A 27,992-nucleotide genomic window follows, 5' to 3' on the forward strand; every position below is an offset into this window, starting at 1 on the left:
TTCACATGGGTACTGCACTTGCTCCAGGTAGCATCAGCTCCTCTAACAGGTATGCTAAGGTGCTAACAAGTCCTGTCATACACAAGCTACACTTTCGTTTTGTGAGGTCTGTTTGTATTTAATTATCAAATAGCAAAGTATTTACATCAATGTTAGAGTTTCAAAGCATCTCCACCCCCCCACCACCCACAAAGCTGGACCTTTTCAGGTTTTTTTTCCAAAGTTTTATTACTATCAAAAAAAAAAAAAAAGAAAAAAAAAAAAAAAAGAAAAAAAAAAAAAAGAAAAAGCTAAATATTTTACTTAGACACCAAAAAAGGCAAGTGAGGGGAGCTGGGGAGAGAGACACAGATCCACATGTTCTCTGCATAGTCAGTTGGAGATCTTACAAAAGACTGTGTAAAAAAATTATAACAGCAGAGGAGAATGACTTGTAGGGTTTTATGGACCCCAGGAAGCCAAAGAGCATCCTCAGGCAGGGGCTCCCCTCTGGAGTTTATTGGCTGTAAAAGTAAATTGGCAGACAGGATGATGATGGAGGGGAAGCTCTGCATTCCCAGGGCCTCCAGGCCATGCTGCCTGTGGTGGCGAGTTTGGTGACACTGGGTCCCACCACAGGCACTGCACAGAAACACAGATGGACGCACGGACATGTGGACATAGCGCCCCATGGAGGAGGGCTTCTCTGGGATTGCCTTACTGCCTTCTGCCCTGAAGTGTCCCCAACACATCTCCTTCACCAGATCTTGCTGAAAGCCTTGGGGAATGAAGCCATCCTGGGGTGCTCCTTGCACTTGCTGCCTTCTGGAAAGAGCCAGAGGCTGAACTCGCCAGGTAAATCCCTTCCTGTCCTGCTGCACCCAAGACCCTGCACATGCCACTAAAGGCCAAACCTTAACACGTGTGCTTGCCTTCTCTCTCCCCAGCTTCCAGACCAAATCTGGCTTCCTCATGTTACATTTGTAAAAGGTTTCTCCCAGGGACAGGGATTTGTATAATTCAGGCAGAACTATGGCACAAGCCAGCCCTTGGAACAGCTACCAAGGGACAGGGCATTTGTGGCAGCTGCCCATCCCTAAAGGCTGCAAACATGGGAAGACTGAGAACACTGAGGGTTGGGAATTCCCTGCCCAAACACAGAAATGCCAACACAGCAAACCTGCTGGGGGGGGGGGGGGGGGGAGAAAAGGCTCCAACTCCCAAAATGATTTTAAAAAAATCCATTAAACCAGCTGCTGCTCTTCAAGCCAGCATGATCTCTCCATACTGCTGAAGAGCCTGTTCAAACTGATTTTAAATGTTTTACTCGTTAAAAAAGCAGCCACCAAACAACCAACCATGTACCTGGTTCATAAATAAGTGGCTGGGTCAAACCACACCAGGGCACTGTGAGAGGGAGTGAGTGAGTGAGTGAGTGAGTGAGTGAGTGAGTGGCAGTGGCTTGCCTGGGTCCTGCTCTGGTGGAGATCTGGGCAGGGGTTTTGCCCACCTCCTGCCCATGCTTGAGTCCCACCCAGCTTTTGTAAGACAGTGGCACCATGGCAGGGGCTGGTGAGGAATGAATTGGGTCTGCTGCCTGCAAGGAGGCTGTGCCAGAGGCAAACACCATCCCAAAGGTGATGGGGAGGCACAGAAAGCCTATTGCCTGAGGACCAAGAGGAAGGCACAGGCACTGGCCTCCCCTCTCCAGGTCCTTCCCTCCAGCACCCCTGCCCCACAGCATCCCACAGCCCCCAACCCACCATGCTCCAGGAGAGCATCCAAAGAGCCCCGGGTTTCTCTGAGACCCAGGAGGTGAAGGAGTGAAGCTTTGTGAACCACCATGGTTTCCAGCTGGGTACAGCCACAGGAGAGGGAAAACCGACACACATGCAATGAAGTCAAGGTCTGGGATGGTGCAGGGGTCACTCAGGGGTTATGTACAAGCAGGTGCTGGGTGGGAGAGGGCAGGGAATGAGTGTTGCCTTGCCAATGCCAGGGATCAGTCCCATGGGGTGAGACATGGCTGAGGCCTTTGGGAGCAAGCAGTGGGCAGATGAAGATGCAAATGTGGCACAGCACTTCCAGATGGGGGATGTGGCTGGGGATGCTGCATGGGGACTGCTGCCTGGAAGCTGAGACACAATGGGTAGAGGGAAGGCAGCTAAAAACATACCAGGTGGACAAAACCATCTGTGAAAGTCAAGTGCTTCCTCCAAAACATTCCCACACCTGGAACAGCTACATGGGCCATGCACCCAAGCACCACAGTGGCACTGGATTTGGTGGCAGGGCCAGCCCAGGGGACTCGGCTGGTGGGAAAGCTGGTGGCAGAACTGGGGAGGGCAGCTGGGGTCTGGCTGGAAGACCTGGAGCATGTGGTGGGAGAAAGGGCAGCAGGGTGAGGGCTCTGCTAACATCCCCAGTCCTGCTCCACAGAGAGGTGAAATGCTCCCTTGAGGGAACAGACATATCTGGAAGATTTGATCGTGTGGCCGGGTGCTCCGATGGGACAGTGTTGGTCACCCAAGCCTGGAGCTGTCACATTTCAGAGTCCCAGAACCCAGCAGCCATTAAGGTCATGGTGGGGCCAGAAGGAACACCAGAGTTCTGCTGTCATCACCACCCCAGCACATCACCCCATTCAAGCCAGCCTGGAACTGTGACATCCCTGTGGCAAAACATCTCTGCCGGCACCTTCGGGAGAGCCAGAGCCAAGAGGGAGATGGGGAGGGTGAAGGGGCAGGGAAATTTGTGCTGATTTAGAAAGGGGTTGCAGGAGACTGGGATTGTGTGTCTGAGGTGGGGTGATGCTGTCCCCCAATTCCTCCTGGCTCACCCCAGAGCTGTGGGGGGAAAAAGTCTCCCAAGACCCAAGTCTCTCAGCAGGACACACTCTGCTTGCCCTCCTGAGCGGGCTTCGTTGGTGCCCACAGGCTCCTCTCGCCAGCAGAACAGCTCCGCTCCGTTAAACACGGGCCACAAGTCTTAATGAGCGATGGGGGAAGCTCCCCTGGCTGCATCTGGAGGTGATGCCCTGTCCTGCTCCAGGGCTGCTCCACAAACACAGCCCCTCAAGTGGGGAGGCCGACCCTCGGCGCCCCGCAGTGAGGACAGCAGTGTCCCTGGTGCCAGGAGGAGCCCCGTGTCTATAGGTTCTCTCCAGGCTGGTACTGGGGCTCTGTCGAGGTGAAGTAGTCCTCCAGGAAGGCCTGCAGGTACTCGAAGGTGGGTCTCTCCTCCGGGTCCTTCCGCCAGCACTGGCACATGAGGTCGTGCAGGGACTCGGGGCACTCGGGCGGGCAGGGCATGCGGTATCCTCGCTCCACCTGGTCCAGCACCTCCCGGTTCACCATCCCTGCGTGCAGCCAGAGGAGACATGGCATCGATCAGAGCTGGGCCAGTCCTGCACCCTGCCTGTCCCAGAGGGGACACCAAGGATGTTGTGCCAGGACACGCCTCAGGGGCAATCCCAGTGACCCAGGGAGAGAGGGATCCCTGGCCTAGCAGCACTCATCCCTGTCACCCTACTCAGGGACTAGAGTGGGACAGGGTGGCTGGGATGCTGCATCCTGGCCAATATCTGCTCACCCCCGTGGGGCAGGACCCACCTGGGAAGAGGCAGATCAGGGGCAAGCACTGGGCATGGACAGCTGCTGTTGGACACCACAGTGGGGACAGGGCCTCTGCCAGCAAGTGCCAGCCCTCACCTGGGTATGGCACTCTGCCCTTGGTGGTCAGCTCGGTCAAGAGGATGCCAAAGGACCAGACATCTGACTTGATGGTAAACCTGCCGTACAGAGCTGCTTCGGGGGCCGTCCACTTGATGGGGAACTTTGCACCTGGATGGAGAGGCAGGGTAAGGGGGTGCCTCCAGGAGCCCCGTGCAACCAGAGCCACATGCTGGCTCCAGGCACAAGACACCGTGGGGACCAGTGGCCATTGCTCCGGTGCCAGCAGCCCTGGGCACGCACCTTGCCGAGCCGTGTACTCGTTGTCCTCGATGAGTCGTGCCAAGCCAAAATCAGCCACTTTGCACACCAGGTTCTCCCCTACCAGGATGTTGGCTGCCCGTAGGTCCCGGTGGACGTAGTTCATCCTCTCCACGTAGGCCATGCCGGATGCGATCTGTGGGGACCAGCATGTGCAGCTGAGAGGATGACACGAGGCTCCCCGGGGAGAGCCTGGCACCACTAAGGGGAGCAGGCCTGCAGCAGGACCCAGCTGAGGTGTGGGAAACACCAGTTGCTCAAGAAATGCCGTGCAGACTTGGGTTTGCTGGCCAGAGCTGGCAGCAAGAGGAAGGGGCAAAACGATGGTCCCAGAGTGCAACTCTGCTCTGGGCTGAGACTCAACAGTGGCACCCACCCAAGCAAGGCTGCAGAGCACTCCTCTGCCTGACCAGTGACAGCCACCACAGCCCAGTGAGGGGCTCAGGCAGCCTGTGTCCCCACAAGGAATGAGAGAGGGCCAGGGATGTGCGAACCCACCTGAGCAGCCATATCCACGAGCTGGGGCAGCCGCAGGTACTTGCCCATCTCACCCTTCAGGAAGTCCAGGAGGCTCCCTGTGAGGAAGACCATGGTCAGAGCAATCCGGAGGAGCAGAGCCCCTCAGCTGCCCCCTCGGTGTCCCTCCCGTGCTCACCCTTGCTCATGTACTCAGTGACGATGTAAATGGGCTCCTCTGACACCACAGCGTAGAGCTGAACCAGCTTCTCGTGTCGGAGCTTCTTCATGACCTGGGCTTCCTGCAGGAAGGCCTCTGGGGACATGGTGCCAGGCTTCAGTGTCTTGATGGCCACCCGGGTGGTGCCATTCCAGGTCCCTGTGGCACAGGACACACTGCTCAGGACACATGTATGGGGCAGGGGGCTGTGTCCCTCCCCAGCTCCCCCACAGGCTTCAGGCATCTGCGGATGGCTGAGGACAGGATGCAGGTGGTGACACAGAGGGGACAGCAGGCTGGGAATGGTCCTTACCCATCCACACCTCTCCAAAGCAGCCCTGTCCCAGCTTGACCTCCAGCCGCAGCGATTCCCGGGGGATTTCCCAGGCATCCTTGGCAAGGCCTTGGGTCTGGGGCTTGGACGTGGGGCAGATGTTGGTGAGACGGTGGCACAAGCCATCAGCATGTTCTGGCACAGGAAGGGACAACAGCAGGGTGACACGTGGGTACTTAGGCATGTGATGTCTTTACCCCACATGTTTCCTGTAAACACCTTGGAGACCCAAACCCTCATCCTCTGCCCTATAACCCAGCTTTTCACCAGGCCCACACAGCTGGTTTGGTGTCCCCCAGTGCAGCAGTGACTTCCCAGCAGCACCCCCCATGCAGTTAGGGCAGGGACAGCACCCAGGGTGCCCCCCAGACCCCAAGCAGACCCACATGGCTACCCACTGGAGTAGTAGGCCACCAGCTGCTGCAGGCTGTTGAACTGGGTGCGGGAGGTGATGTAGAAGCCGCCACTGTCCAGCTTGCGGATCTTGTAGTGCTTCACGTTGAGCCCCTTGGCGTTGTCAAAGTCGGACACAGAGAGGCAATAGGCACCTGTGGGCAGGACAGAGGGGCTGCAGGAGATGTGCCATGGATGGGTGCTCCCCATGGGGTCCCACTGTGGGTGGGCACGGGGGAGGCAGGACTGGGCATGGAGGTGCTGCCTTCACCCAAAAGCAGAGGATGGGGAGTAGCTCCTGGCTACACCAGCTGGCATCAGGTGCCAGGGAGGAACGGCACATAACCCCCAGCTACAGCCATGCCACCCCATCACAACCTCCACCTGCCCTCTGCTCGCACAGCAGCTCTGCCAGCAGCCATCCTATGGGATGTGCTAACAAAGGGGGCAGGAGCAGAGCCAGGCTGGGGGGAGCTGCTGACCAACAACTCCTCAGTGTCTCAGGGAGGAGCTAAGGGGTTGGTGGGCCCAATTCCTTCCTGCACAAATCCCGCCATAGGCATCGCTTCAGGAGCTTGGCTCTGCTCTGCCCACATGAGAACACCGTGGTGTTGCTGGGGCCACAGATAGCAGATTTATGCTATGGGGAAGACTTATGCTGCTGTTTGAAGAAGCTGCTTCCATCAGAATAAAACCAATAGTGATAAGTTCAAGGCATAAAACCAGAAAGGAGCATCAAGGGGCTTTTCCCAAAGGTGCATTTGGAGCCAAACTAAACCAGGTAGGAAACATCATCCTCAGGCAGTCAAACCTCAAAGATCACATCTTGCACTTTAAAAAGTGTCAAACCTTAAAGGACTAAAGTTCATCATTCCCTCAGCCTGGCTGCCCAGGAAGAACATGTTCAAGATTTTGTCACTATATAGGGACCAGGGAAAACAAAAAAAACCCCCATCGAGTTGGGGGTGTACAAAAACCCAGTCAAATGAACCAACAACAGAAAAAAACAGGAAAAGAGACCATCCTCTTGCCAGAGCTGGTGAGCCCCCTGGTTTCCACCCTGTCATGAGCTGAACCACCTCTGTGAAGGGCACTCACTGGGTAGGTAGCTGTGGGAGAGAAGTGGCCACATCCCTCCAGCCCACAGGCTCAGTGGTGTAACAGTTCATTTGGCACACACATGTCACTGGTGATGTGATGGCCACGTCAGCTTTGGCTCCCTGGAGACCAGCACCAGCAGGAGAGACTGAGAGGACTCAGGGTACTCCCACAGCCCCCAGAGAGGGTCTCCTCCAGGCCAGCAACCCCCCAGCCCTGCTCACCTTTCGTGGTCTCACTCTCCCGGACCAGGAAGGTCCCTCGGGGGTTTTCGGGGTTGAGCAGCAGCCGCTCAGACTCCCGGCGAGTGATCTTCCCAAAATACCACCTGCAGGAGAAAGGCAGCAGCTCAGCACCTGGCACTACCCCCCTCCACTGCCTGCCCAAGCAGGGGGCTCAGCCCTGGCCCACCCACTGCAGGTTTGGGAGACCAGGGGCTGTGTCTGGGCTCGGGCACCTCGGTGTGTGCCACATCCCCGTACAGCCTGGGCTGGGCATCGCCTCCCTGCCATCAGGGTTGGAACCTTCCGGTCACACCTTCAACTATCCCAGGCTGCTCAAAGCCCCATCCAAACTGGCCTTGAATGCTCCCAGGGATGAGGCAGCCACAGCTTCTCTGGGCAACCTGTGCCAGTGTCTCACCATCCAACAGGTAAAGAATTTTTTCCTAACATCTAATATAAACCTCTCCTTTTAGTTTAAAAACATTCCTCCTTGTCCTTTCACAGGCCTCTCTGCCCTTGTAAAACATCCCTCTCCTTTTTAGAATCCCCTTTAAGTTCAGGAAGGCTGCAATGAGATCTCCCCTGGAGCCTTCTCCAGGCTCTCCATAAAAACCAGACCAAAAGCATCCACAGCCCTGCTATGCCACCACTCACCCCTCCACCATGCAAGCATGCTGCAGCATTGCACTCAGGGCCTTAAAGAAAGGCTGGTTTGCGCATAAAAAGGGGAAAACTAACAAAAAGGAAAACCACAGAGGACTTGGAGGCTTCTCCCAGGAGTGGGGCAGAGGTGGAGGGGGAGCCCTGGGGGTGTGTTTGCTATCCCTTGTTTATAAACTGTCTAAAAGATGGCAATTACTCTTCAGCCTGGATGGAGTCTGAGGGCGCGACATAGTTACTGGGGATGTAGCCCGTCTGTCCTGTAGTGAGGGAATGAGCCAGCCACCAGTCACCTTCCCTGCAAGAGAACCAAAACACACTCAGTGTGAAGCCAGGAGCCCCCCGGCCAGCCCTTCACCCGCCCACAGGCACCGGGGGAGGATGAGCCAGCACAGAGCCCCACTGAGAAAAGGTGCAGCCCCACAGCCAGACCCCAGCCAGGAGAGCTCCTGCTGCCAGCCCCTGCCCGTGGCTCTGTTTGGATGAGCTCTTGTTACTGGGGCCACCCATCCACATATGGAATGCTTTAAACCTGAATCAGGCAGGCAGGCAGCAAGCCAAAATACCTTTGGAGTCACCTGAATGGGAAAGGTATCTGGCTGGAGGCTGGGAGGCACTGGGGCTCCTGGCAGCAGGGAGCAGCAAAGGGAGGGACAGGAAACGTGGAGAAGCGACAGAATGATGGCAGCGATTGAAAAAGGAACCAGGAAAACCCAAGGGAGTTAGTTAAACACAGGCTGCAGAGAAGCAGCAGGACAGGGCTGAGGTTTGGGCAGGGGCTGAGCCCTGCCCATCTGTGGTGTCCAGCCTGGGTGCAACGGGATCTGTCCAGCCCGGGTGTCCCATTCACAGCCCCTGCAAGGCTGTGGCTCCAACAGTGAGCCTCCTGCTGCCCCAGCCAGGGCTGTGCCTGCACAGCCACCAGTGAGGCTCCTTGTCCCTAAAACCCTTTGCTTTAGCCACCATCCATCCCTCCTGCCCTGGGCACAGCAGCCCCAGGCATGTCCCCAGGAGCTGGAGGGTGCTCTGCCCTCCTTCCCGCCGGCTCCTGCTCCGGACAGGGCTGGAAAGGACAACAAATAGAGAAGAACAAGAGGACAGCAGGAGGTGGCTTCCCCTTCCTGCAGACAGCAGGGCTTTTCCTCCCACCACCTGCATCTTCTTGCCCATCAAAGACAGTCACTGAATTCATCCTGACCACAAGGGAGACGAGGCTGGGGGAAAAGTGCAGATTCGTGGGAACAGCACCGTAAGGATACAAGAACTTGGCAGGAAAACCACTGCAAACATGCCACAGAAAAACACCAGTAACCTCAGTCACCACCACAAGGATCACCAGACCGCATCCAGACCCATCCCTGACCCTGCAGACGTGTAAACCTCCATCCTTCCTCCAGACTCACCAGCTGCCTGTGACCTGTGCTCTTCCCAGCTAAACCAGTGATGCTTCAAAGCTCTGGGATAACCCAGACATGGCCCCCAGCTCCCTGCAATGGTGTCATGTGGTGGGGATGGTGGAGACCCTCCAGGCACCTCTTCCTACTCACAGAGCTAGGCTCTGCCCCTGGAACAGCCTCACAGCAGCCCTAGATGACATTTTAGCTTCTTCCAGCCCCAGCACATCTCATGGCAGGCAGCTCGTGCTCCTCAGCCAGGGCTGTTGCCCCAGTCACCTTCACTGAGGTGGCTCTGAAGGGGACAGGAGGCTGGTTGGGCTCCTTTCCCACAGGATCAGAGCAAACATCTGCTTGAAAAATGCCCAGCTTTTGACTTGTGGCTTTATTCCAGCTTGGGCTGCAAGCTGGGAATTCAGCAAAACAAACTATTCCAAAAATGTCTCAGTGGGGAAAAAAATAATAATAATCATCATCATCAAAACAAAGCATTTCAACAATTCTCTGCACAATCTTACCCAAAATATCCCACCACATCCCAGCTGGCTGCTGGCTGGCTGGGAGGAGACTTCTTCCCACTGGAAATGGTGCCACAGGAGCCTTTCTGCAGTGGGTGGATTGGTAGCATGACCCAGAGCAGGGAGGTGAGTGATGTGGAGGCTTCTTGTCTCACTCTGAGCAGCCCCAACCCCATCAGAGCAGCCAAAACCTGCTGCCCCCCCGCAAAGCCACCCTGGCCATGGGCTCCCGCTGTGCCCAGCACCTGCCGGCCCTTCCTGGACTGAAGCCAGGTCCCCTCCCTGCAGCTCCAGGGCACTGACTGTCCTGCCTGGGAGCCGAGAGGAAGGGAACATCACACATCTGTCTGTTGCTGTCCCCAAAGTGCAGCAGCCCAAGCTGTTCCCAGACTGTGTGAGCATCTCTGGGAGGTCTTGGAGAAGAGTGATTCACCCCTGAGCACTGCACAATCTGCCCAACTTCCTCCACCACCTCTCTCCCTGAGGACATCTCACCCACACATGCACTGGGAAGGTTGGCAGCTACATCCTGCACCCTCCACCAAAGGACTGTGTCACCAAAAAAAGCCCTTTTGCTCCCCAGGACACTGCAGAGCCCATCACAGACTGACCCCTCCCTCTGACTGAGCCTTTGACAAGTAGCAGTAGAGGAAAAAATGTGTGGAAACCCCAGAACTGATGGAAGGTGTTAAGAAAAAACCCTCATATATGGGCCTGATCTGGACCCCCATGGACAGAGCTCACTCTGCAAGAGCTGGAAAGCAGAACTCAAGCATGGAGCTCACACACTGCTGAGACTGAAAGCAAGAAGCATCAAAACTCCCAAATTCAGGCTTTTCCTGAAACACTGAAATGCTGCACATCCCAGACTTCATAGATGAAACAAATCACCATTAATAAACAGCATCAGAACAATGAGAACAAGGATCAGATTGAAAACATGTTTGTGCCACACTGCCCAAGCATGGCAGGAGAAATCTCACTCCTGGGATGTTCCCTTGTCTTTCCACCCTTTGACTTTTGGGTGCCCATGTTGGAAGGCAGCAGTGGAGGGGGAGCAGGAGCTGCAGACCCTCGGGACCCTGTGGCAGCTCCATAGCTGGGGACATTGGGGGCATTGGCTCTGGACTGTGTGTGCCTTCTGTCAGGTCAGACCACACATGGGGTTAATACAGGATCATTTTTAGGAGCATCTTCCAGCTGGCCATGGTGCCCTGCATGTGATGAATGTGCTGTGGTGATCAGGATGGGGAGCAAACCAGGGAGTCAGACCCCTAAGGAAATACTTGAATCACCAGAGCCATGCATGAAATATAAAAGTAAAATTTAAAAATGCAAAAGAAAAATGCAAAGGGCAGGGGGGAGTGGAGAGCCAACTGGAGGGAGAGTGCAGAGGGGAGCCACACATGGACAAGGAAAGGGGATGGGTTCAGAGCTCCCAGGTGCAGACACAGCTCTGGATGGAACATTTCCCCAGCATGGGAAGGGACTCCCTGCTCTGTTCTGGTCACTCAGAGAGGACAAATGCAACCAAGGACAAATGCAACCAACCACAAAACCATCTGGAAACCATCTCCTCCCAGCCCTGCTCCACCCAACCTGCCCTCAAGTGGGCAGCAGACAGGCTTTGATCATTTAGGTCGTTTATAATAACAGTAAGAAAGTGCAATACACACCTGACATCCACTTTTCTCCTAAACGACAGCATGGAGGGAGAGAAAGAAGAGTCAAGAGAGAAGCTGAGACCAGAGACAGTGTACAAGCCCAGGGAAAAGCACCCATGAAGCTGAGGGATGTGTCCAGGCTGACAAGAGGGAGCTGAGCATGGATGGGACAGGGCTGGTGGGGACATGGCTCTGCGTTTGAGGGCACAGAATGGCCAGCAAAGAGAGGATGTGGCTTGGTGACAAGGCTGTGAGGCCACAGTGACCAGCAGCAGGGCCAGGAGGATGAGGAAGCAGGCAAATGACCGCTTTCAGTGACAGTGTCCTTGGACAAGTCACTGCGTCTGTGTGCATTTCGGCACATCTCTCTGAGCATCCAGACAGCTGGTTCTGCGGGCTGGGCTGGGGGTTCCACAGGAGGGACAGAGGTGACAGCTCAGCACGTGGGCTTGGCTGCAGGGACAGGGACACTCACGTGTTGTTGACGATTTGCAGGCGCTCTCCTTTCTTGAAGGACAAGTCCGTTTCGGTCCGGGACTCGTAGTCGTAGAGGGCTACGAAGGTGGTGACTCCCCCTGTGACACAGAGCACTCAGGAGGGGCACAGTACCCAGCACGCTCCCCTCCCACCACCCTCCCACTGGCTGATAACACACACCTGCTTCTCCCCCAAGCCCAGAGCCCCTCAAAAGCCTGTGACTCCAAGAATCTGGACACAAACCCACCACCCCCACCCCACCGAGCCCCAGCCCTCACGGACCAGCCAGCGCCCCGGCACGCTGCGGCGAGGTCACTGTGTCAGAGGTGTTGAAGCCCCCAAAGAGCTTGGACTCAGCAGCCATGGGCCCGAAGGAGCGGCTGGGGGTGCGGTGGGCGTCGGGAGCAGCCGCCTTGCTGGGTGTCTGCGAGGCTGGGAAACCCCCATGGTGGGTGTTCTCCGTGGGCTCCAGGCTGCGCCGCCGCTGGCTGGGGTCTTTGGGCTTGCTCTTGCTGCTCCCCATGGTCCCGGCCTGGAGGACACACAGACACACAGAGGGCTTCTATAATTATTATTATTACTGTTATTATTATTGTAATTGCAATTATTATTGTCAATAAGAAGTTGTTTCCTAGGGCTCGAGTGACAGATGCCTGCCCACCAGGAAACAAAACAACCTCTGGGGTCTGTTCAAGCAGCAGCTGCTGGGCAGTCTGGCCATCCTGCCCTTGCCCTGGGATACCATCGCCCCTCATTAACATGGAGACACCTCCTGTGTGGCTGCAGCAGCCAGAGAAAGTGCCAGGACATGCTTTGGGAGCAGAGGGAAGCGCGCTGAGCTGTGGGAGCGCAGAGCAAAGATGCTGAGCACGGAACCTGGACCTGTGCTGAGTCTGTGGCAGCTCTGGGGCCAGGCATCTGCCGTGGGACACAGCTCAGTCCCCACACGTTTCCTCCTACGTATGAGTTTCCACCAGGATGGGGATTTAAGTGCTGAAGATGGACCTTTGAAGTCCAAACCATGCAGCCAACAGGATAAAAGTTTAAATCAGGAGCAGTTCCAGGCAGTTTGCAGCTAAGGACCAAGGGATCTCGCCTTTATATTTAGTCAAATAGTTTATATATAGCCTTCCTTTCCACTCAAGACCACACTCTATAAATACCTTCAAGGTAATGACATAAATGAAGGCAGGGAATTATTTGCAGTCTCCAAAGATGGCAGGATACCCAGCAGTGTCCTGAAGCTATGGAAGGAAATATTTAGGCTAGATCACGCATGGCAGGAGGGAAAGGGGAGGTGGAAACAAGCAGGGAGGAGAGTACCTCTGATAAGGAAACAAGCAGGGAAGCAGCAGAGGAGGCAGCTGCTGCCCACAGGGTGCAGACCTGGACACAGCCATCCATGAGGCTTTGGCAGGGCTCAGCCTCATCCAACAGAGGGTTCTTGTAGCCCAGCTTTGGAGAGAAGCTCGGGCCGAGCCCCCCAGAGCCATGGGCAGCCCCAGCAGCCTGCACAGCCCCAGTGGCACTGGGGCAAAGCCCTTGGCCCTGGCTGTGGGAAAGCTTAGGGGTGCCAGGCACAAGCTGCTCCCTGTCCCCCTCAGCTCCCCTCCCACAGCAAGGGCTTTGACTGACGATCAGGGCTTATTTCCCAAAAGACACAATTTCCATCTACTGTTTTCCAGCTCCCACACTGCACAGAGGACCGGCAGTGTCCTTGCGTGACCCATGCCGGCAGCCTCAGATCCTGCCATGGTTTGGGAAATGTAATAAACTGATTTTTTTTTTTGTGCTGGGTAAGGTTCCAGCAGCTACTCCAGTGGGCAGCAGGGCTGTCCTTCCTCCTGTGGATGCAGGTGATGAGGAGGGACCATGCCTCTATCTGCCACAGGACTCAGTCCACCCATATCTGTGCCAGGCTTTGGGGGTCCCAGAGAAAATAAGGGTCAAACAAAAGCTTTGAACTTGCAAATGGTCACTTCTGGCAATCCAGAGGCAGACCCTGCAGCCAAGGGGAAGGACTCTGTCCCATAAATAAATGCACTTTAAAAGCTTGTTGCAGTAGAAGCAGAACTGCAGGGGAGAGCAAGACTTGAGGAGTGATGACAAGGAGCCCCCACCTCCCTGTCCCCAGCCAGCCCCTTGCTCACCTCTGCCTGGGGCTCCAGCACCCACTGGGATGCCAGTGGCAGTGCAGGGAGAAAAGTGGGAGCATGGCAGGGCCGTGACCGTGTGGCTTGTGACTCCCCACGGGACCATGAGCAAGAGTAGAGCTGCTCAGAGTTTCCCCTGGAGGCAGTACTTCCCCAGGGAGGAAAACACCCCAGCCAGGGTGGTGGATTTAGCAGCACTTTGGGGACACAAGTGTCCCCCAAGCACATTTTCTGAGCCTGGGTCAGAAAATGATTTATCTGTGTGCTGAGGAAATCAAGGTATAAAATAGTCACTATGCCCAGAGATTAGCCAGGAGCAGAGCACAGAGAGGGGACAGGGGATCCCCCAGGCAGTTCCCTGAAACAGAGGCATCCTCACCTTCACACCTGTGAGCCTGTGGGCACAGGATGTACAACCTCCAGGCATGTCCTGGCCAGGAACACCACGAACTGTGAGTTCATCCCTCCTCATGTAGCAGTTTGCAGGGAGAGCTCCCACCCTGCACTGGGGTGCTGACCCTCCCAGGCAAGGGCTTTACTGGATGAGCTGGTCACTGGGACATGATGCTCTGACAGGGCCCAGTCCAGCTCTCAGGACTTTGGCTGCAAGAGCCAAAGATGGAGGAGGAGGAGGAGGCAGGCGCCCACAGCTCTCTGGGCAAGGGGCTGCAGAGCCCCACTCCAAGCTCTCCTGTTGCTTTGCATCTACATAACTGCACAATGACTCCAATCTGGCCAGTGCAAAACACAGACTGGCAACCCCAAACTGTGCCCAGAGGCACTGGCAGCCTCACACCATCCCCACTCTGTGTCCCAGGTAACTCAGCCAACACGACCATGTGGCTTTAGCCCTGTGGCTCTCCACCTGCCCCCAGGGAGAGGGGCCTGAAAAAACCCTTGCAGCTCCCACACCCCCCTGGCAGCGGGGAAGGAAAGGGTGCAGATTCCCCTGGGAGAACGCAGGGTTGTGCAAGAGCCTGGCAAAGGAGTGATTAATGACAGCAGGAATGTGCTGTGCACTCAGGTCCTCGGGAGGCATCAGGCAGAGACAACCCCCCCGTTTCTGGCACAGTCAATGAAACCCCCCCGGAGTCAAAGGGCAGAAGGAAGGAAGTGTGGTGGCACCCAGCACACCCCAGCAGCATCACTGGGAGCTGTGGGACAGCAGCCAGACTGCAAAAACTACCCATTGCCAGGAGCTACGCTGCGTACATGTCTAATAAATTTATGTCTAATAAATACAGCATTTCCACACGCAGCGGACTGCAGGGATGCTCAGCACCACCAACATCCAGCCAGGGCAGCTCGGCTGATGCCCAGTGGGATATTGCCCTGCTGCCGTGCTTTTCACAGCTGATAACGCCGGGATGGGGGGCTCAGCATCGCTCCATCCCGGCCAGCGCCTTGGTTTCCAGCAGGACTGCCCCTCTCCCCCTCGCGAGGCTTGTGCAGAGGGCTGGAGCAGGGCCAGCGCTGGGCTCTGAGCGATGCGAGGCGGCGGACAGGCAGCTTTCCTGCGGCGGGGATTAGCACCCCGGGCACGTCGCAGCCTGCGGGAACTCCCGGCACTCCGCTCCGGGGGCAGCGCCAGCCGCACATCACCAAACCATCACCGGCACGAGTCGCGAGGCCTCAGCTCCGCCGCCCGGGCCGGCCACGCCGCGGGGAACACCCGGGGAGGGCTGTGCCACCTGCACGCAGCCCCCAGCCCACCCAGGGATGCTCCAGGGCCAGTCCGGCCGCGGCAGAGCACGCAGTGCAGCAGCTCTGAGCGCCCCCGAGGGCGCAGCAGCCCCAGCTCCCCGGCCACGGGCGATGTCTCACCGCCGCGGGGTGGGGAGGTGCTGCCCGCCAACTCCGCTCAGCTCCCGCCGCGGCCTGCGGGGACAGGGAGCGGCAGCACCCGCGCCCCGACAGCCTCTGCCCCCACGGCACGGTCCAGTGCCCAGGGCTGCCTTCATCCTCCTCCTCCTCGCCATCCCTCCGGCGTGGGGCCGGCAGCTCGCAGCCGTTCGCTCTGATCTCTCATGTGTGAAGAGGGGATGATTCTCTGCTCCACTTCATCAACTCCACTGGGGATGGGAGAGGAGGCGGCTGGAGCAGCCCCGAGCGATGTCCCAGAGTGGAAGGGGAGCACAGGCACCCCCAGCCCAGCGAGGGATTTTTCCGGGGGCAAGAAAAGCCAGTTTCTCCACACACAGCAGCATTTCCAACCCTGTTGCTCCATCTCCGGACAGCCACGACCTGCCCTGAGCATGGCCGGCCACCAACCAGAGACCTCGTCCCCCGGGATGAGTCATCTGCTCCATCCCCAACTCCATAGACAAATGCCACGGCACAAACCGTGCACAAGGTATGGGAGCAACCTGTGCTGCTCAAGCCCCGACTCATCCAGAGAAGCATATTTTAGCTACATTTTTCAAAAAGGACAGTTTTATGTCACCATGTGCGTGATGGGGGTACCCTTCTCAGCAGCAGCAGTTCAGGACAGAGCTTCAGGTGGAAAGCAGAGCAGGACATGGCCCTGCGGAGCCAGGGCAGCCCCTCACCTGCCTTTGCAACAGTTTCCCAGCCCCAACTCCTGCAGGAGCTGCTCCCTCTTCCTCTAAAGAAAGGAAATTCTCTCTCCCACCAGCCCTGCTCACCCAGCGCTGGGCAGAGGCTTCAGCCGCCCCCGAGGGGCTCCTGCTCCTGCACAGAGGGGATTCAGACCCTACTGGAAGGCCCCAAGCAGCACCTCAACAGGCTCCTGTCCCAGCTGGAGCCGAGGTTTCACACCTCATCCAAGGGCAACATCCCGGGTTTCACACCTCATATAAGGGGAATAGCCCAGCGTCTGCATGCAGGGGCCGTGCCCCACCGCAGGTTTGTTTTCATGGCCTCCCCTTCCCCCTGCTAATAAATTTTGTCACTATTTTTAGTGCATTTGATTAGGATAATGAGTGGGAGCTGACTGACAGCTCTTTAAGACGCTGAATGGTTTGTAATTTGTACTTGACAAATACTGGCTGGTAATGATTGCACAGCGGGATGGAGGGGGGAAGCTGCAGCCCCAACTCCAGGCTGCAGCACATACAAATAAAGCTGTGCCGTGTACACACGTGGTGCCCACGTCCCTGCCACCCGGGCACGCTGTGACACCGGCTCATGCTGCGGGGCCACAACAATGATTAGACTAAGAAGAGCCAAAAAAGCCACGAGGAAAATCCAAATACGCCTCAGCCTGGGGTCAGTCGGGTGCCAGGTCCGAGGATGGGGAAGGGCGGGTCCCTGGGTGGATGGACACACCAGCAACCTCATGCTGACAGATTTGACTGTTTGGTGGCTGAAGGTGGCTTCTGTGGCAGCAGCCTGGCACTCCCTGCACATCTGGCACGTCTGGCACAGTTCTGTTCTTGGCAGTGGGGCTGCCATCCTGACCAGCACATCATTGCCACGGCCATAGCCAGACTCAGACAGCCGCCAGCGCTGCCACCCCCACCCATCTCCGTGTGCTGCTGGCTCTGCACTTGGGGTCTTCCCGGCCTCCATCCCTCCCCAGACAGAGGGGAGGGTGCCAGGGCTGAGCTCAGCCACGCAGCTCGCCCGGGGCAGAGGCCGCAGCAAGGAGAGGCCAACCCCGTCCTCCCCTCTCCAACAAGCAATTAAAAATGAAGCACACTCGGCTGCACACCTCAGCTCGGATCAGATCACGGCACGCGAGACAGCGGCATCCCCATCCTCCACTGCCGGCGCTGGAAATGCCACCTGGACTGCCCAGCATCCCCACGCCCCCAACACCCACGCTCCAGGCTGTCTCCCAAATTAACCGGCAAGCTGGGTGGCAGGAAAAGGCTCCATCCTCTGCCCTACCTCCCTGTGGAGAGATGCTGTCGCAAAGGCAGCAGCGAGGGGAAGCGGCAGCTCCCCGGCGAGCCCCGCTGCGGCTGCTTTGCGCTGCCCGGATCGCTCAAGGATGCGGTGGCCGCGGTACGGGCGGGCTGACGGCGGGCTGGCGGCGAGGGGAAGCGATCTTATCGTCTTTGCAAAGACACCAACAAAAGACACTGATTGGGAGCAGACAAAACACAGCAGAGGCAGAAACCTTGGGAAATGCCGCGACGGGCTGGGGCCCAACAGCAGACACCGAGCTTTGGGGAGGGAAAGGTCTCTGGCAAAACAGGCAGTGTCCTTGGAGCTGCTCCAGAGCCGGGGGGTGCTGAGCAGCGCTGCCGGCAGGCAGGATGGGGGTGCTGGGGGAGAGGGGCCGGGAGCACCAGCACCCACCCACTGATGGAGAGAGAAGAGCTCAGCCGTGCCCTCAGCTCGCAGAGCCCCGGTGAGATTAATCACGGCAACTGTCTCACACCAGACTGAAAAATGAAGCGTGCGGGACGGCGGGCGAGACAAAGCAGCCTGGCGGCACCCAGCCCATGGCAGCCGGCAGCGGGGACAGCGACAGGCACAGGGCAGCGGTCCCAAACACGGCCAGCCCCTCCATCCCCTCGGCACACAACCAACCCCGTCCCAGCAGGGCCAGCCGGGGCAGAGCCGTGCAGGATCAATGGAAGCTGCCTGCAAGGGCTGCCACTAAACCCAGGTCCAGAGGTCCCAGGCTGGAGGCAGCCAAAGGGCACTTTGCCGTCCCCCGTGTCCCCCTGCTTGGGTGGCAGCAGTGCTGTCCCTGCCAGCGTGGCCCCAGAGAGCGGGGCCAGTGCTGCGGGTGATGTCCCAGCTTGGCCAGTGCTGCCATAACCACATCGAGGTGGTCTTAAGGTGGCACCCTGCCCCCTTCCCCGCTTCGCTCTCTGCTCCCTCCCCACATTTTATAGGACACACAGCCCCGGATATGCTCGCACAACAGTTTCCCCCTCTGTCCCAGGGGATGCTCCTGGTTTTGCCCTTTCCCACGGCAAGCATCACAGCTGGGGGCCAGTGAGCAGCAGCACAGCCCCCGGTGCTTTGGGGACAGCCTGGCTGCCCCGGCTCAGCCCACCATCCCCTCTGCCACCCGAATACAGCCTGACACTGTGTCCAGCCAGTGACAATTCCTGTCCCCTGTCCTGTGCCATCAGGCTTTGCTCAGTACGAGACAGGGAACACGAGACAGGGAACACGGGCTCGTCTCTGCCAGGCTGGGACCAGCCCCACTGCAATGAGTGCCAGGAGCTGCGAAAAGGGGGAGCTGCTGCCCCAGCCCCACAAGCTGGGGTGTGAGGCTGCAGACCCTCTCCCTGCCCAGCTGACGCAGTGAGGGCATGTCTGGCTTGTGCCTGCAGCCCTTCTCCTCCACAAGGACACTCATTTCTCACCTGCACTGATTCCCAAAACAGGAGGAACAATGCAGGGATGCTCACTTCATCTCTCAGCTCCAGTCTGGGGATGGAAGAGGCCACAGGCAGGTGTCCCCAGTGCCTGTCTGGTTTCTCTGCTTCACCCAGTAACAGCATGTTGAAGGCATCTGAGCCGAGGCAGCCCAGCCATCCCCTGGCTCCCCTCAGCTGATGGAGAGCTCTTCCAGATGAAAGAATGGCTGGAGTAGGGAGGGCAGTGCAGCTGCTGTGCCGGGGCCCAGCTACACACCCCCACAGATATAAGTCCCAACCCCTCCTCTCTGACCCTGTCAACTCCCGTTAAAATTAAGACCATCTTAATTAAAGCTCCACAGCCCAAGACAGCAGAGGCCAGTGCGTCACAAAAGGGGAAAGGATAATTAGATCAACCATCCAAATTCACTCCCCCTAAGCATGGAGGAGAGCCACGGTCAGGAGCGATGCAAAACGCCTCCAAAAAGACATGTCAAAACAGGGAGTTTAAAAGGCCAAAACAAACCCTGAGATGCACACAGGCACATTCTGGATGTTCATGTGGCCAAGAAACTGGGAAACTCCAAGCATGCATGCTGGGAGCATGTAGGGAGCTTGAGCTCTCACAGCCCCTCCACAGGCAGATTTTGGCTTGCTGGGGTGATGGGCAGTGGCTCTACCAACATCAGTGGCCACAGAGTTGCAGACTCTGCCCCCCCTATCCCCACAGCACCCCAAAACCAGGCAAGGGCAGGGGCATCCTGACACTGGGCACCCCCTAAGCCATAAGGCTGGCAGGAGAAAGCCACAAGCCTTATCTCCCTGAAACAATGCAAGCAGCTGAATGGAGGAAGCAGAATGTGCTGCAAGTTGTGCTCGCTGGTGCTGAGCTGAGCACTCAGTTTTAAGCTTTTTCTCCACTGAGAGATGTGAGAAGGGAAGGTGGCCATTGGCACACCTTGTCACATCCCTGTCACTGCACTGCAGCAGCCTGGGGCCTGACAGGACCACGTCTTTGGATCCGCCAGCACGGGGGTGCATCATCCTTTCTGTACTGTGAGGGTGTCCAACAATTAGAGAAGGGAAAACAAAGCTTCCTTCCCCTGAGGGTGGTCCAGCACAGGAACAGGGACCAGAGTGGTGGTGGGATCCCCAGCAGGAGATGCTCACAGCTGGCTGGGTGCTGTGCAGCCAGACTGGGTCAGAGCAGGGATGCCTCCCAGCACCTCCCAGCCTGACTCAAGCCTCCACTTCCAGCGTTCCCATCAGGACACCAGCCAAAGCCAGGAATTGCCCAACCAGCTCCAGCAAATGCTTTCCAAGGCACAAAAAGCCTTTGACCTGTATTAACCTGAGCTGGCTTCTCCCAGGCAGGTGATGAGGGCACCACTCTCCTCCTGCCAAGTCCTGCAGAAGGAAACTGAAGGGAAATACTTCCAAGGGCAGGAGTGCCCGTGGGGCTGGGAAGAGACAATGCTGGGCAGGGAAACTCTGATGTTGAGCTGGAATGGCACTAGGAGCTGGAGCTTTTGGCCATCAGGTCTGCCTGGAGCCACGGGGCAATGCTTCCCCAAAACAGCCCTGTGGCTCAGCACTCCTCAAAATGTGCCCTTTCAACACTGGCCCCTGGGCATGCTGGCACCTCTGAGCTCCCACTGCCTGTCAGTTAATTCTCCAGCCTCCCCTGGCCCATCACAGCCCTGCTGTTCCCACCCTCCTCCAGGCAAGGAACCAGGACAAGGGACTGGCCCCACTGGAGGGGGAGATGGAGACGTGGTGACACGAGCTGGCCCTTGGAGGAGGAGGGGTGATTTCTGTTCCCCATTTCTGCAGCGCCTCTCCCAGCACAGGCAGCCTCAGGCTCCAGGAAATGTGGTTTCCTTCTGCTTTCTGGAAGTGAACATCAACCCTGGGTGCTCTCTGGGGACGGCTGTGGCAGCACCCAGCCCACCCCGTGCCCTGCCCGGCTCCTGGGGAAGGGGCAGGTGGCAGCAGGAGGCTGATGTGACTCACAGGTGTCTCAGATCCGGACAAAACAGTGGTGCCACCTGTGTCTGCCATGGCTCCAGGGCTGACACACCCCTTCTGACCCGGGCGAGACAGCAGCGCAGGCAGGCGGCAAATCTCCAGGGCAGGGGGAGGAAGGGGGCAAGGAACGCAGGAGGCAGAAAAGCTCCAGATCTGAGCATGTTACAACCACCCCTGGCCACGCTGGCGTCACTGCTAAAACATTTCCACTTTCAGAGAAACCAGCCCGTCCAGTCCAGCCAGGCAAAGGAGCTCCCGGGGCCCCACTGGCCCTCCAGGACCAGAGCCACAGCCCCATCAGCCCTGCTGAGGGGTCCTGTGGGACCCCCATGGCAGGAAACCTCCCCACAGCCCTCCTGGCGTGGAACAGGAACTGAAACACTCATGGGGAAAAAAAGGGAAAATGCTGGGAGGATATGTGGGTATGTGCACCCTTGACACAAACCCATGGAATTGGGAATTGCCCCTCTCCCAGCTGGAGCCACAGGGACTTGGCAGGATACAGTCCACTGCAATGGGAGGGGATGAAGGACAAGCCAAGCAGAGGTCAAGGCTCTTCTGTCGCAGATTTCAAACACTTCCCCCTTTGCAGACCCCTGAACATTTTCAAATAAATAAGCAGGATCCCACAGAGCAAATTTAGGCTGATTATTTTCCTGGGTTACTTTGGGACTTTGGGGCATATGCCCAGCACAAGCCTCATGCTCTAGGGAACTGTGGGGCCACCACTCCTAAAGTACACTTGCTACATGTGGCTGCAGGTCAGGGCTGGATGATCAGGGTCAGCCTCCAGCAGTGCACTCGACTCCTTCTTTCACCTCCATGGGCATGGAAGGGAGCGGGAGCAGGTCCTGTACCAGTGATCACAGTTCGGGATTGTGCCTCTGGCCTTGGAACACCGAGGACATCACTGGCAACAGAGCCCTGAGAGATGCTGGTCCCCACAGCCACTCCCATCTGCACCACCAAAACAAAGCATCGCTCAGGATGCGTCAGAGGAAGCAACCACGGAGGGTCTTAAGGGGCAAACGGAGATCAGCCAGCCCCAAAAAAGCTTTTCCAAGCCCAAAACGCTGCGTTGGATTGCCAGCTGCTCCCGGGGTGAGTGGGATGCTCACACCAGAGAGGATCCAGCTGGGAGGTGCAGCCCCCAACGGTGCTCACTATCAACAGCCGGAGCAGATGAAAAACAAAGAAAAATGCTGAGCTGGTGTCTTCTATCCCTGTCGCTCCTGGAGCAGAGAGCTGGGCTCTGCACACCTCTGGCACCGCTCACTGCAGTCGGGGCAGGGAACAGGGATGGACTGTGGGTGAGGTGGATGTGACCAGTGACACGTGGACCTTGCACCCTCCCGCGGCATCTCTCCAGCCCTCGCTTGTGCTGCTCCTCCTACAGGGAGAGGATGAAGGGATGCAGGGACAAAGGGATGAAGGGCGTCTCCTCTGCTTCCCATCACCTGTGGCTCACAATGCCTTCAGTGCAGCCCCCCTGGAACATGGCATGGGAGCATGAGAGCTGTGCCCATCCCCAAATCACCCAGAGGGCTCAGCTGAGTGTGTACACACACGTGCACACCCCCACACACACCTGCACCAGCAGGCAGCCAGCTGGGCAGGCAGCTGCCCTCCTGGCCCAGCCCCAGCCACACACACTGGTCCCAGCAGCCTGAGCCTTCCCACCCCACACACTTCCAAGCTCAGCTGTTCATGGCATTGGAGCATAGAACTCATCCTGGTCACAGTGATTTTGCAGCTACATCTACACCCTTCCTGATCCTGTGTCACCCTCCCTGCCTGATGCAGCAGGGAGTTCACTGGAATCTCCCTCCCACTGTTCCAAGGATTCCCAATCCCCTTCCCAGCACAGCAGGGCCCTACCAGCACTTGCCCCATGGGCAGGGGAAGGAAAGGGCCCATCTGAGCAGGGAGTGACTCCGACAGCCTTTCTGTGTCGGTTTTTTTTAGTATAAGTCAGCAAGCATATGTTCCACCCAGGAACATTGGGAGCCCATGGAGAGCACTGCCCAACCCCACTGCTGCTGGCACTGGCTGCAGCTGCAGCTGAGGATGAAGATGAGGAAGGTGGTTGTGCTTCATGGACATCAGATTCTATCTGCCCTGCCTAAGGGGAGTCTTTACCCGTGGTGTGTGCATGGGGTAGAGCAGTGCAGCTGGGGCTGGGAGAGGGGGAAACTGAGGCACAGACTCTGTGTAAAACCTCACCAACTCCAACGACAGCTTCTCAGCTGCTCCTGGGGGGAAACTGAGGAATGCAGTGGGAAAGCAAGGTGGAGAAGTGAAACCCAGACACAGTGCTACACCTCCAACCCCAAAATAACGGCAAAAGGGTGCCCCAAGGTGAGATATTTTTAGGATCAATTTAGCACCAACCTGACCCTCTCATGCTGCCCCCAAACTGGTGCGTGGCATGGCAGTGGGACACAATGCTTAGGACAGGCTGGACTTGTTAACCTCTGCCATGGTGGAGAGAGCAATGCAGCAATGGGCTTTTATCCTCATTGCCCAAGTTTTTGGTGGCCAAGGTTCCCAAGCACAGTCAGGAAGGATGTGAGGGGCTGCACTGGGTGGAAGTTATTTGCACAGCTTGCAGTCAGGTTTCCATCCATCCATCCATCCATCCATCCATCCATCCATCCATCCATCCATCCATCCCTCCATTCTCAGCACAGGGGGCTCAGGGCCAGTTGAAACCTCACGGCCACAGGAGTGAGACCACAACAGGTCAAGCATGGGCTGGGAAACTCAGGGCCTCTTGCAGCTCAGGGAAAGAACCACAGCACAGCCCAAGTCACACACGTCCCTGCACCATGTGTCCCCCTTGGCTGCAGACCCCAAAGCCACCCCAGTGCCCTCCTGGCATGGGGCCCATGGCCCTGAGGTGAGGGCAGGCTCGCTATGCACGGGCCCCATTTATTATTTTTTTGCCTTAAATGCCCCGGCAGTTCTGTTCTCCACATTTCTCCAGACAAGCCCACCAAACCCACATGCCAGCCTATGGGTATTTCAGATGCTGCCTCTCCACTGAGACTACATGGAGTCAAGGGGCTTGGGCAGATGTTTATAAGGGCTGAGTTAAAATCAACGAGCAGCCCTGCCCTGCCCAGCGGCCGATGCCCCTGCCAGCCCGGCCAGCCCCCAGCCCTCAAAAACCCCTCCCTGCTCCCCAGTGAGAGCAGCCAGCACATCCATAGCCTGAAGGGAAGTCAGTGCAACACGCAGATTTGCAGGTCCTGGTTCCTGGCCCAGGTTCAAACCACATTTGTTCCTGAAATCTGTTTCAGGGTTTTCTTTGCACAGCGCGCGTGTGCAGAGCCATGTGCGCGGCGGCACCGGCTCCCAACACAGCCAGTGCCAAGGTCACTGTGCCAACCTGCGACCAGGCTGGGGGCCTGGGTGCTCCTTCTAAGCACACTCTGAGCAAGCCTGAAAGTGGATGATACGGGGAACTGGAACTAGATGAGCTTTAAGGACCCTTACAACCCAAACCATCCCACGATTCTGTGAGATACTGGACTATCTCCCAGTCTGCTGCCCATTTAAGCGATGAGGAACCAAAGGCTTTAAAACAGCCCCGTGACACACGGCGCGTTTTTTGCTGATGGGTGGAAACTTCAGCAAGACACGAGCCCTGGGGAGCTGGACTGCACCACCCACAGCTACAGGCAGTGGGGAAGAGGAGCTTGGGCTGGAAACAGTGACAGCCCGCGCTTCTGTCCCAGGAACAGCTATGCATGGATGGCTATTTCCATCCAGAGGTCCGAGCTGCTCTCCCGGCAGGGGATTAAAGGGCTCCCTCCTGCAGGGAGGTGCAGGGCTGTGCTGCTGTCTGACTAGGCTGTTTTCAGTGGGATGCACACTGGACACATCTCCAGGCGGGCTTCGGGGAGAGACGCGGAGCACTGCGGAAGTGAGCTCAGATGGGAAATTGTTCCAAGAGATAAAGAAACAAGTTGGAAACCGAGCTGCAAAATAGACAGCACAGGAAACAATAGCACTTCAGATAGGCTTTCCAATTTCCCACAGCCATGCTAGGAGTCCAGTGCTTCCTCCCAGGGGTGCTTGCAGGTTCCCCCCTGCTTAGACATGCTGGGAGGAGGTGCAGGCTGCTTGCTCACTCCTACCTTTTCTCTTTCAAGATCTTACAGGCATTTGCTGGTTGTTTAAATGAGAGGTTAGGGACCAAGTCCTTCATGTCTCATTAGATAAGAGTTTAGCTCCATGGTGACTTCAAAGGCCAGGCAGGATCCCACACCAGTAACAGGGAGAGGCAGATGGGATTTCGGAGGCGCGGGAGCCTCATGGTTCATCCCCTGCTTGTCTCAGTGAGTCCAGTGAAACGACAGTACTTCACAGGAGCTGCCCATGCTGCTATGCCTCAGGATTGCTGATGTCCCCTCCGTGCCACCAAGGCAGAAAACGACCCTCTTGTCTTTGCAGCAGAGCCCCAGAGTGGCTGGCCACTGCAGTGCTCTCCTTGTCTCATCCCCCTGCTCCCCAGCCAGGGGCTGGGTCGGCCCCTTCTGCCTCCCCGCGGAACCTCCCTGATTTTCCATCACTCTGGCACAAAGTCATTAAAGGGCAGAGCTATCATTAGGGCATCTCCATCACACAGGGAGCACTGCAAGGCCACTAACGATCGAGACAGGGAACATTGGACTTCCCTTCCCTGCTGCTGCGCAGCCCATAAATAACCCTGTCTTGGGCTGTTTTGGCAAAGCCAGGAGGTGTTTAGAGGAGCCCCTGCCCTGCTGCTCCCAGGTCAAAGCTTGGAAGTGAGAATTGACCCTCGATCTCCTAAGCAAAGGTGTTCCTCCCTGATACAAGCATTAACTGGCTAATGATTACAGAGACAGCTCCCCCCAGGGAGCCAGCACACCAGCCTCGGCTCAGACACCGAGTGTGCCACGGTTTTACTCTGGCTGGATCTGGAGCCAGCCGAAGCTGATGGCTTAGCACAGGTAAGCCAGGATCAAAATCTACAGCAAAGGCGTCAGGAGCAGCCCAACAGTGAAAATGACAAAGGATATTGCTTTAAAGTGCAAGATTGCTGATGTCTTCCTCCACATCCCCTTCCTCACACCCTCCTGGGCAGACCTGTGACTGTCTGACCAACACCTGCTGCACAGGGGACCCGGGCACGTGTTGAGCCACTGTGTTCTGAGGAGGGGTCTCCAAGCCTGGCAGGGACAAAAGGGTTCCCATCATTAATAGCTGGGTCTCGGGAAGGTTTGTCATGACTCAGTTCTTGCTCTGATCAGGCTGGCAGTGGGTATCTCCTTGGTTGAGAGAACAGCAACAAAGACCCCCAGCACCTCCTCCTCTGGGAACACCAGGCAGGCAGCAGAAAGAAAAGCCAAGTCTTTTGTTGCCACCTCCATGCAGTTTCATAGAGCACTGCTGGATATGTGCTGTCCTGTCCCTGTCCCCGCTGCACAGGCAGGAGCTCACCTCAGGGAACCCTGTGCTCTGCACCCTCTACTGTCCCCAGCTCCTAATGCCACAGTGCAGTGGAACCTGTCTTGAGGGACCCCCTGGCTGCATTATCACATCGTGTCCCTTCCATTGCATCACTTCTGAGGAGCCACCAGGAGGATGGGCCATAGCACACACAGGGCAGCGCAACCTGCTCCCTGCCACCTACAACCTTTACTGCTGCTCAGCATCTCTGGGACCAGGACCAGGACCAGGACCAGTGTCTGGCACCAACTCCAGGGCTGAGCCCTGCCACACCACAGCAGCCACTGGGGTGGGGAAGGGCCAGGGAAGAGTGCACAGTGCAGGGCCAGCAAAACACAGGGCGATGGAGCAGATCCCCACTCAGTCCAGCAGGTCACACACGAGGCTACACAGCTCCCTGATACGAAGCCCAGCGCCAGAGAGGACCATGCCAGGATCGCTGCCACAAGATGCCAGCCCCCTACCACACCTGCCCCCATGCACACAGCCCTGTGCAGCAGCCTCATCCCTGCAGGTTACCCCCTGTGTCCATCCCAAGTGGCCCCAGGATGCAGCACAGCCTGTCTGGGCAGTGAGCAGGAAAAAACCTCATCCTGACCCCAGTGTGGCTCAGGGCAAAAAACCACCATGCTCTTCCATGGCACAGGGGGCTGTGACAGTGGGGACATGCCACTGCCGCCACTTGCAGCCACCCATGGGGGTTGGATCGCCCAGGCTGCAATGGGGAACTTCCCGACTGGACGAAGTCTTAAATTGGAGAAGCCGGGGCTCTGCAGCCCCCCAGCAGCCGAGTCAGCCGGGTATGACAAGGGGCACAGAGAGGGGCACGGGGAGGGGCACAGCGAGGGGCACGACTTGCGAGGGGCACGACTTGCCAGGTCCACCAGGGCTGGACACCGGCCCCAGAATCACCGGTGAACAAACACGACAAGGGAAGCGGATCACGAGACATCAAAGCAGGGGGGCGATGAATATTTCATGTCCTGGCCTACATACAGCCCGGCTGTCCCCGCCCTGCGCTCCCGGGGGTCCCCCACAGCCCCTGAGCACAACAAAGGGGAGTTGCAGGCAGGCGGGGCCGCCCGGCCGGACCCCCCGCGTCCCCAGCTCTGCCCCGCCAGGCAGCGACACCCCCAGCCGGACCCACGGCTGACCCACCACACCATGTGCATCCCGCTGGACCCACAGCCGCCCCACCGACACCCGGCGCCAGACCGCCAGCATCCTTGTAGGGACCCGCAGCCAGATCGCCGGGCTGCGGGTATCCCACGCTGCTGGACCCCCAGCTGCCCCACGGCAGCCTGGGCATCCTCGGCCGGACCCACCGCCTCCTTGCCGACCTGCCAGCATCCCCGACCGGACCCACAACCAGCCCGCGCCGCCGCGGGCATTTCCCCGCCGACCCGCCGGACTCCTCTGCGGGCATCCCACTGCGGGCGTCCCCCCGCCGCCCCGCTGGTCCCCACTGCGGACATCCCCCTCCGGACCGCACGGCCGGACCCTGGACATCCCCCGCCGGACCGCGCTGCCGGCCCGTGGGACCCCCCGCCCGCCCCACCGCGGGGCACCGCCGCCGTCACCGGCACTCACCTCCCGCCCGTCCGCGCAGCGGGGCCGTCCCCGCCGCTCGCCTCCAGCG

The 27,992-nt window shown here is 57.8% G+C and overlaps 1 protein-coding gene across 2 annotated transcripts; it reads right to left on the reverse strand.

Moving 5' to 3' along the window:
* Positions 1-112: 112 nt before the first annotated feature.
* Positions 113-27,992, reverse strand: SRC (SRC proto-oncogene, non-receptor tyrosine kinase). 2 transcript variants are annotated; one of them, XM_066198798.1, is made up of 13 exons: positions 27,944-27,992; positions 11,692-11,941; positions 11,408-11,507; positions 10,945-10,962; positions 7,556-7,654; positions 6,697-6,800; positions 5,380-5,529; positions 4,961-5,116; positions 4,627-4,806; positions 4,470-4,546; positions 3,954-4,107; positions 3,690-3,821; positions 113-3,337 (listed from the first exon to the last, which is right to left on the reverse strand). In XM_066198798.1, exons 2-13 carry the CDS (start codon positions 11,930-11,932, stop codon positions 3,129-3,131), a joined length of 1,620 nt encoding a protein of 539 aa, XP_066054895.1. In that variant the 5' UTR covers positions 11,933-11,941; positions 27,944-27,992; the 3' UTR covers positions 113-3,128. The 2 variants fall into 2 exon arrangements, with proteins under 2 accessions (XP_066054895.1, XP_066054896.1); XM_066198799.1 differs by lacking the exon at positions 10,945-10,962.

This window comes from Chamaea fasciata, unplaced genomic scaffold, assembly GCF_029207755.1.
Source record: "Chamaea fasciata isolate MVZ Bird 193981 ecotype frontalis unplaced genomic scaffold, bChaFas1.0.hap1 SCAF_17, whole genome shotgun sequence".
Classification (NCBI taxonomy): Eukaryota; Metazoa; Chordata; class Aves; order Passeriformes; family Sylviidae; genus Chamaea; species Chamaea fasciata.

Bases quoted from the DNA above. Each gene is read 5' to 3' on its own strand.
- SRC (XM_066198798.1), bottom strand. From the start codon at position 11,932: ATGGGGAGCAGCAAGAGCAAGCCCAAAGACCCCAGCCAGCGGCGGCGC. The intron at 4,807-4,960 runs GTAAGGACCATT...CCTGTGCCACAG, and splicing joins CTTTGGAGAGGTGTGGATGG to GGACCTGGAATGGCACCACC. The intron at 3,822-3,953 runs GTGCGTGCCCAG...CTCTCCATCCAG, and splicing joins CGAGTACACGGCTCGGCAAG to GTGCAAAGTTCCCCATCAAG.